Source organism: Pteropus vampyrus, unplaced genomic scaffold, assembly GCF_000151845.1.
Source record: "Pteropus vampyrus isolate Shadow unplaced genomic scaffold, Pvam_2.0 Scaffold69, whole genome shotgun sequence".
In the NCBI taxonomy this organism is placed as follows: Eukaryota; Metazoa; Chordata; class Mammalia; order Chiroptera; family Pteropodidae; genus Pteropus; species Pteropus vampyrus.
This window is the reverse complement of record NW_011888850.1, coordinates 318,334-327,164: the sequence shown is the minus strand read 5'-3', so window position 1 is coordinate 327,164 and position 8,831 is coordinate 318,334. Positions and strand designations below refer to the sequence as shown.

The following is an 8,831-nucleotide window of genomic DNA, read 5'->3' as shown; positions in this document are numbered from 1 at the left end:
TCGATTGAAAATAATTTAAATATCAACAATAGGGGTGAGTAAACACATTATGTAATATGTTTTTGATAAAGTGTTACATAGCCATCAGTGATGATTGATAGTGAAAAAACAGTATATTATTGACAAAGCAAAATACAAAGTTATATATATACTGTTCCAGAATTTCATCTGAGACATTGATGGAGATGTAAAAGAAAAGATGGCATCGGGGAGGAGCTAAATTGGTTCATACTAGGTAGTTTTTCTGCACCCAGTTTAGTGCTAAGCACTTTCATATTTTTTCATATTTAATTCTCAAGTTAAGGTAACTTCTTGGTTTTAAAGACTTGCCTCAGGGGAGTAGTTTCCTCAGGTAAAGGAGCGTCTAGAATTGACAGACTGTTCTGGCCGACCAAAAAGCCCAGCCTCCTTCTACTATACCAAGGCCCCTTGGCTGGCTCGGAAAATTGGTGGGCTTTTGGCCAATTGAGTCAAGAGCATGACCAATAGTTATGCAGAACAGACAACCTTACCGAGTGAACAGAGCTCAACATGATCTTATTTTGCATTTTATTTCCTTTTTCCTTTAAATGAGAAATGTGGGGCAGTATCCCCATAATATAGGCCATGTTTTAAATATACATATAAAATAACATAATAACAATTTTGTTGATCACAAAGAAAATATGTCTAAATGTAATAAGAGGTGAGAGGGGCTTATCTGCCAAAAAAACATAGACAGGATACTGATGAAAGAGACAGGATAAAAGAGCTGTTATAATGACAGTGCGTATATAAAGAAACATGAATTTAAGAGTTTTCAGTTGAAATTGTAGATGCACCCAAAATATTTTTTAAAAGGAGGAGTCTGTTAAAGTGTCCAGAGGGTTTCAAGAACACAGATCTTCTCCTAAAGGTAAAGACGGGCTGAAACATTTGGAATCATTTGTGTTAGAAACAGTGGAGGGCACACCATCTCCCAAAGGGGCTGTCAGGGGCGTGGGAACTGTGGGGCAGAGTTCAGCCCTACCCTTGAGGTTGAACTCTGTGGCCTCGGGGAATGGTTTCAGCTGTATCTTTTGCGGTTGTCTGGAGAGAAGTTGTTGCCTCAAAGTGCCTTCTGCTTTCTTTTATCCCATAGCTGCAAAGCCCAGAGAAACCTGAATTCTTTCTTCGCTATTGTGATGGGTCTCAACACAGCTTCTGTCAGCCGACTGTCACAGACCTGGGAGGTGAGACTTGGGGGTCTGCGGGGGAGAAGGAAGTAGGAGGGACAGGTAAAACCGAATGGGAAATGGTCCAGCAAAAAGCCTTTAGTTAAAATATGTAAATTGTTGTAAATGGTTTAAATAAAATAAGTACTATTAGAAAAACATGTTAAAAAATAATGTGTCAAGTCTGTAGGGACTATTTTGATCAAATGGTCTTCAGAATGGTTTTGTAATATAGAAGAAAGAGATGAAGATTGTAAAATATTCCCCAGCTGGAATTAGCCTTGCTCTGCTCCCATGAGAGCTTGGCTACGTTCCACGGTGATTCTTTCCAAAGCTCACCTGGTGACGACCGATGTGCATCCAGAAGCCAACTGGCTGAGATGCTGATGAATTAAGCTTCCAGGCCTCTCACTTGCACGGCCCTTGGCAGTGTGTTCACATGGATGACGGATATCTTTGTAAACTTCGCAAAAGTCGAGTAATTTTGTATTCTTTTTCTTAAAGACAGTCCACAAAATGAGTTTTAGGCCTTCCAAATCTTGTCGCTGCCTCTGCCAGTGTTGCATGATGAAGGCTGCTCCAGCCTCTGAGATGGACCCAGCCCATTAGCACAGCATGGGCTTAAGGGCCTATGTGGAAAGAACGGACACTGGGGCGTCCCTCCACTTAGCCAGGCACAGACGTAGGGCTCTCTGCCTCTCCCCATCCCCATTCCTTCGGCTTTTGTTTCCTTCCCTCCTGACTGGCTTCTTCACTTAGGGCACCGTTTCTCTCCCTCCTTTCCTCTCTTGAACCACCAACTCTTCCCCCTTAGCCTGCACGTGGCTCACTGCCATCTCCTTAGCCTCTCTCCAGCCTTCTCAGATTCAGCTCCCGTCAGCCGCTCCATTCTCTTCATGCTCCCAATTCAGACTCCCATGAGAGAGAAGGAGTTAGGCCAACTTTTTTTTTTTTTTTTATCTTGCATTAGGTCTCAGCATAGGTCTTTGGACAACTACAGATACGCTTTTCGAAGTCAGGGTCATACTCTGATGGAATGCACTGTGGTACCTGAGGGTCAGGGTCAGTGTCAGTGATCTTTAAAGGGGTTCAAAAGAAACGAAAGGCCTGCCTGCTCTGGGTAAGCAAACAGGGCCATGTGTGCACATCGTGAGATCAAAGGAAGCAGGCAACAGACGCCCCCGTCCATCAGAAGAGGAAGAAAACAAATGGCTAGCGAGGGCCAGGGGAGAGTGGCATTTGAATTAAATCTGGAAAGAACCTTTGGCAGAAATCGAGAGGAGAAATAATTCAATTATAGCATGCATTTCATGAGCATATGCATTGCCTACTATGTGCAAGGCACTACATCGTCACCATAGCAGATAGAAAATAGGTCAGACAAATTAGAACAGAATGTGCCCTTGATGAAAGGTAGGACATGGAAACAAAATCCAAGTTTTTATTAAAAAATCACCAGTGTGTGGAATGTCTAACCAGCTAGGTTCCTGAGTCATGTGGCCATTATTTATTTTAAACTGTTTTTAGCCACATTCGCAAGGAATGTCACATTAAAAGATGATGAAAATTGCCTCATGAGAAGCAATTAGGGTACAACCAAATGATAGATGTTTTTATCTAGATGTCTAGAAGCGTGACACACCTAAGCACAACTTAATCAAAACTCCCCTCGTTGCCCCTCAAAATAACTGACTTCTTTAACCATTTCTTTTTTGTTTGTTTTTGGTTTGTTTTTAGAAAATCCCTGGGAAGTTTAAGAAACTTTTCTCTGAACTTGAAAGTTTAACAGTAAGTTGTTGAGCCAGATGGGGCTTATTCTTCAAATTAATCTCTAGTGTCTAATTTCCTTCTAGATTCCAGGGGTCGGTATCTGCACTCTATCAAGTCATGTAGCTTAGATGTATTCACTTGGATAGGAAAGTTTAACTTTGCTTCTTATGGACTGAAGCAAGTTCATGGTCAGGGCTTCCTCCTCTTCATGGAAAAATGTTGTGAGAATGGTCCTTTTGGTACGATTTTCAGAAGGCAGATTTTTAGTACAGTCCATTTCAAAACCCGCGAAATTAATTGGTATTAACTTAGTGCGTAGTCGGTGTCTTAAGCATTATATTTTTCATTTTTCTCCTTTTTACCATTTCTTAGGTTTAGATAGAAAATGTATCGTTTCTTTCAGAATGCAATAAGACAGTGTTCTCTTGTTTACTCTGCATTGTCTGTGCACCGTGAGGCTGGTTTGCAGTGTGCCTAACAAAATACGTTGGGGTTACCTCATGATCAAAATTATGCAGAGGAAACTGTACTTAAAGAACCCATTTAAGGAAAATAATAGGGCAATCAAAAAGTGTCTCTCTTTTGCAGTCATTTCCCATTATTGTAAACCAATAACTTGGCTTTTATTCATTGCCTCGATTTCCTGCCCTAATTTAGTGAGTTTATTTTCCAAGGAAACCTTTATCTTCTTAGTTCTTAGGAAGATCCTCTCGATAGCTAAATCATGTTCAAGTATTATAGCAAAAGCGGATTTAGAGTTGTTTCTAAGGCACATTGATTTTTCTTTCTCTTTGTAATCTGCTTGGTTCGGCAGGATCCTTCCCTGAATCACAAAGCCTACAGAGATGCATTCAAAAAGATGAAGCCACCTAAAATCCCTTTCATGCCCTTATTGCTTAAAGGTAACGATTTTTTTTTCTTTTATGCTGTATAATTTCATCTTCCAGAAATGGCTCATTATAATTATAGAGGACTGAAAAGAAAAAAAGGACTCTCGGTTTATTTCTTTAATGTTGCCATTCAGATCTTACTGTGTTTGCTTGTGATTGTTTTCAACTGCTCAGTTATTTCTGAGGTACCTAAAATACTTAAATGTACTCGAGTTACCATCAAAGCATTTTCTCTTGACTCACAAAAGTTAGCACTGAAAACTTTCATGTTTTTATTTTACTCTGCTTCTAAGCACTGTTTTATTTTCTCTGAGCTTACAATCCAACCAAGAATAGGTTGGCATAAACAACCAAAACGGTGATTGATCATGCACTACGTTTGAAACCTAAGTTTCAGAGATACAGCCCACAGCCTGCTGCTGTGTGAGAAATACCTTTGGTTAACACAAGTAATATAGTGGATGGATATTACTGGTCAAGAAACATACGTTCTTCTTTCTCAGAGTGGAACACATTTGGGAAAGTATGTGACAGCTCCATGTTAGTCTACTGACTTTTCTTCCGTAGAACAGCTAATAATTCATCATGAAACATGTTAGTTAAATTTACTAATGGGATCTCAGTGGTCTCCTTCAAACCAAAGGAATTCATTTCAATCTGGCGTGCACTCCTGACATTCGGTATACATCGTACCTGTGCGCTTTCCAGCAAAAAGGGATTTGGTCAGTTTTCTTAGCCATATTTTGATCCTTTCCAAGGGATTTTATAGGAATACTCTTTTATATAGCATTTGCCCTTCAGAGGCTTGTCACTTCTGCTGGGTCAGGCACCAATGACTGGACGGATACGTGTGATTTTTGAAATGAGTTTACCTAGGAACTGGGTTGCTGGTTGGCCTGGTCATCCTCCTCCTCCCCCTTCCCCCATTTACCAGCCCCACTGGCAATAAAGCTGATATTCCCTCCTAGGCTTCTCACAAGAACAGCCAGAGCTTGGAGAATTACTGAGCTGCTGTGCATGCCTGTAGCCTACGCATTTAGTCTTCATCTAGTATAAAGCAAGAATCTCTGTGAAATAATAACATAGTAGGACAGAGGTGCACAGTTACTTCATTCAAGCTGGATGAAGTGAGGAGAGATTGTAATGCCAAAGGAACAATTTAAAAATTCATTTGATGCTTCATATTTATTTCCTTCGAAGATAAATTTATTGAGGCTTATATTTTTATTTGCAAAATAAAACCCCTTCAGCTGGAGAGTAGGGGTGGCAGGTGGGAAGTAACGTTAGAATCATTTAGTCACAAATAGAAAAAGTAAGAAGTGAGGACAGATCTTGGAAAGGAATTGATGTTAGGAATTAAAAATTCTGAAACAATAAAAAATTTTAAAGTAATAAGAAATTAGCTGGCAGTGCCCCTTGATCTTAATTAGATAGGAGTAAAGCTTTCTGCTATATTTTAGTTGTTTTCCCCCCAAAAATGTTTAATGCAGCCCAGTATCTCACACATCTTTAGCTTGTATGCAATTTTCCACTCTTCTGAGTTCTAGACCTTTTTGTCGGCAGCACGACAAATTTTCCTTTTTTTCTACTGAAAATACATTTACTCTAGTAAAAATTTGCTCTAGTATATTAAACATTTTTTCCATTAGAAGCTTCCTTGAATTTAAGTAAGCACCTATTTGTCCTTTACCTAATTTTTTTGTCATTATAAAAATAAACATCATTAACACTCTATTGTATTTAAAGTTACCATTTTTGTCTGAAATAACTTCCAAAGGAAAATAGGATGAAAATTTGAAATATGTATATTATCATACCTTAGATAAGACATTTTAGAAAAACTGAATATTAATTCTTAGGCTTTTTAATGCAAAATTATTGCAAAAGTTGCAATAAACCACTTTGGAGGAACTAACTTTTTAATGAAAACTCTCCCCACCCCTCCCTTGTGCTTCCTACTTTGGGTTGCTTTTACCTAGACGAGAAGGACCAAATTGAACTCCTTGGGTGCCAAGGAGGATTAGGTCTCCCATGTTTCATTCTTTGAGGTAGTCAGTGCCCAGGAAGCCTGCAGATTAGTGAGTAAAAACATAACCTGAGGATCCTGGCAGCCATCAGCTTTCCTGTTTTCCAGTTGAATTTCTTGCCTTTTGATTTATTCTCCCCTGAACAGTGGTGTGGTATCCGATTAGAAAGTGGGGCAACCCTAAATAAGTGTCAGGGAAAGGAGGCAGCTGAGCAGCCAAATAGTCTGTATCTAGTGGTGTTTTTGGAGATGGGAGTCCCTTCCAACAGAATGAATAATCAACAAGTGTTTGAAGATAAACTGAGGTCTTCATGGTGGGCTGTGTACGTATCTTAAAGTGGAGATTACTCTTGCAGTTTTGTTGGGATATTTAAATAAAAGGAGTGGCGGGGTGTTTGTAGGTTTCTTCTTCCCCTTTTACTTGCCATCTCTTTAAACGGAGTCATCTCACCCGGCAGTTCTATTCCAGGGAGCATTCGGAGTGTGTTCAGATGTCTCCAGATGAAAGGGGCCTCGTAGGTGCTCGTTTTCCCGCACCTGAACCACTCCATAGCCTGCAACTTAAGTTCTAAGATCCCATTTTTTGAGCTCAACCACCTGTTGGTTTCTCTCTCTCACACTTGCCATTCAACTGTGTCAAAATCTTCAGCCACTTGATCCCCCGTCTCCTGGGCGGCAGCCTCTTCCAGCCTCTCCTCCCTCCCCACCTGGCCAGACGCACTTTCCCTGTCTAATCCTCACGCCAGCACCAGCCTGATAGCCTGGGCCATCAAAAGAGCAGCTATCCTCATCAGCTGACCTGATGGAGTCCCTGAGAGTTGAGGTTAAGTGAGACCACCCAGGAAGACAGGAGACCTAGGGCTGGAGGGAATAGTTGAAGGGAGTGATGAAGGAAACACTTTTAAGAGTTACAGAGACACCCCCTAGGCCGTAAATTCAGCAAGTTGACTATAACAGGTTGTAAGAAATGTCCAGGTCCTTTCAGCTGGTGAAACCCCAGAGAGACACAGTGGCGAGAGGAAACTGGCGCCCTGGTTTGAATCCTGGCTGTGACATTTAGTGCTGTGATCATGGGTCAGCTGTGCATGTTCTTTGGACCAGAGTTTCTTCACATTCTTTCCTGCTAGGGCTTTACCTGAGAGTTTTTTTTTGTGAGGATTAAATGAGTTAATGCCATTTCTGACGCTGTTAGTAAACATAAGCTGTCATTATTGCCATCACCCCGCACCGTCATTCTCGGAAGCATAGGAAGGAGATGACAAACCTTGTAACGCTAGGGAAATGGACTCTGAGAGGGCGTTTGTAATCCAAATTCTCAGAGAATTAGGGGAGACTAGGTTTCCAGGTGGCGTTTAACGTAGATGGAGTGCACACGGTGCTTTATTTGCTATACGAAAAGGTAAAAAAATAACTGTTGACTACTCTTTCCTAAATATTGTGTCACAGAATGAAAACTTATCATTCTTTTCTGCAAGCAAAATTACGAAAGATAATAAAATAATCAGATAGTTTGTTAGGTGATGGTGTAATTGTGAATTATTTTCCTGCTAGGATATCAGTTAAAGAAAGAAAGAAGGAAAGAAAGAAAATGAAAAGAAAAAAGCACAGGGAAATGTTGCAGTCCTTTCTGGAAGCTACGTAAGGGATGCCTGTGGGGAAGTTCATCAGTGTGTCCTGTAAACTATGTAACCAGTGTCGCCCCCTGGCGGGAAGTCAAAGTTAGGTGGACGAGTGTGTTGTAGGCAGGTTTATGGAGCACCTAGCTCATAATTGCCCCCGTGGGAACCGGCAGAATTAAGTCTTGATTAAGTACAAATGCTTTCCCTTTCTATTTGTTGGCATTTTAAGCTATTCTTTTCCCTCTTATACATCAGGTTACTTTAATCGATTTTTGAAAATTATTTTCATTTGGTGGCCCTCTGTGTCTGTGCTATAACATGATTATTCTCATGCTCTTCAAGTTGTTTGTAATATATTTCTTACTCTGATTCTTGTCTATGTGGATTCCCTAATTAATACTCACTCATTGGCTCTCCGATCTGAGATTCCGTCATCCATTCCCAGAGTTTTAGCGGCTGTTTTTATTGTAACTAATTCCCAAATCTCTCTCTCCTGAGGAGGCATTCGTGTTTATTGCAACCAAAAAGGTTCGTATCTCCATATCTTCTGTCACTTTAAATGCTGCGAGGCTCAAACCAAATGTAACTTTCCCTCCTCCGATAATGTACCTTCGTCCTACTTTTCTTAGCTTATTTTCATCAGTGACACTTTCTTTCTTCTGATTCAGTTGTGTCAGAAACATTGCCGTTTTCAAACCTGTGTGTTTCCTCACTCACTTCTGATACAAAAATCAGGCACTGGCTTTGAGAACCAAAAATCTTAATTTAAACATCTAAATCTAAATATGAACATTTTAAGTAAAGCAGGTTCCCTATAATTTACCAGGGATTCTTAAAAAACAAACACGTAGATATTAAAATCCTATTGTTCCTGGATATTCTTTTCTGCTCAATGTTCTGGCCTAGAAACGTAATGGACTGGTTAAGTTATGGAATAGCGTTAGTTTATATGAAGCAGGTCAAAGTCATACACTTCAGCGTAAGTGCAATGTTTGCATTAATGATATAATTTTTCCTCCTCACGCACCTATAAATTATGCCCTTTCACTTCTAGTAATATACAGATTCAGTTTCAAATTGCCTTCTCATATGCCTGGAATAATCCCTAATGTTTAAGAAAAATTAATAACTTGCACTGCATCTAGACCTTGTCAGCCCTGATTCATGATCCATTTCTAATGGTACATATATCTTTTTGTTTTTAATTTTCAGATGTAACATTTATTCATGAAGGGAATAAGACATTTTTGGATAATCTTGTCAATTTTGAAAAGCTGGTAGGTAAACTTCATTATTTCTACGCTTTTCTTTCTTGCTCCAAGAAACAAATGGA

General features: G+C 39.9%; 1 protein-coding gene across 10 annotated transcripts in view; it reads left to right on the top strand.

Annotated features, from left to right (window-relative positions):
* RAPGEF5 (Rap guanine nucleotide exchange factor 5) overlaps positions 1–8,831 on the top strand; it is a 416,073-nt gene that overhangs the window by 397,935 nt on the left and 9,307 nt on the right. For all 10 annotated transcript variants that reach the window (XM_023531487.1, XM_023531485.1, XM_023531483.1 and 7 more), the window contains 4 exons: positions 1,121–1,211; positions 2,931–2,981; positions 3,778–3,865; positions 8,711–8,775. In XM_023531487.1, the coding sequence (XP_023387255.1) occupies positions 1,121–1,211; positions 2,931–2,981; positions 3,778–3,865; positions 8,711–8,775 (295 nt within the window). The remainder of the gene's footprint in view (positions 1–1,120; positions 1,212–2,930; positions 2,982–3,777; positions 3,866–8,710; positions 8,776–8,831) is intronic.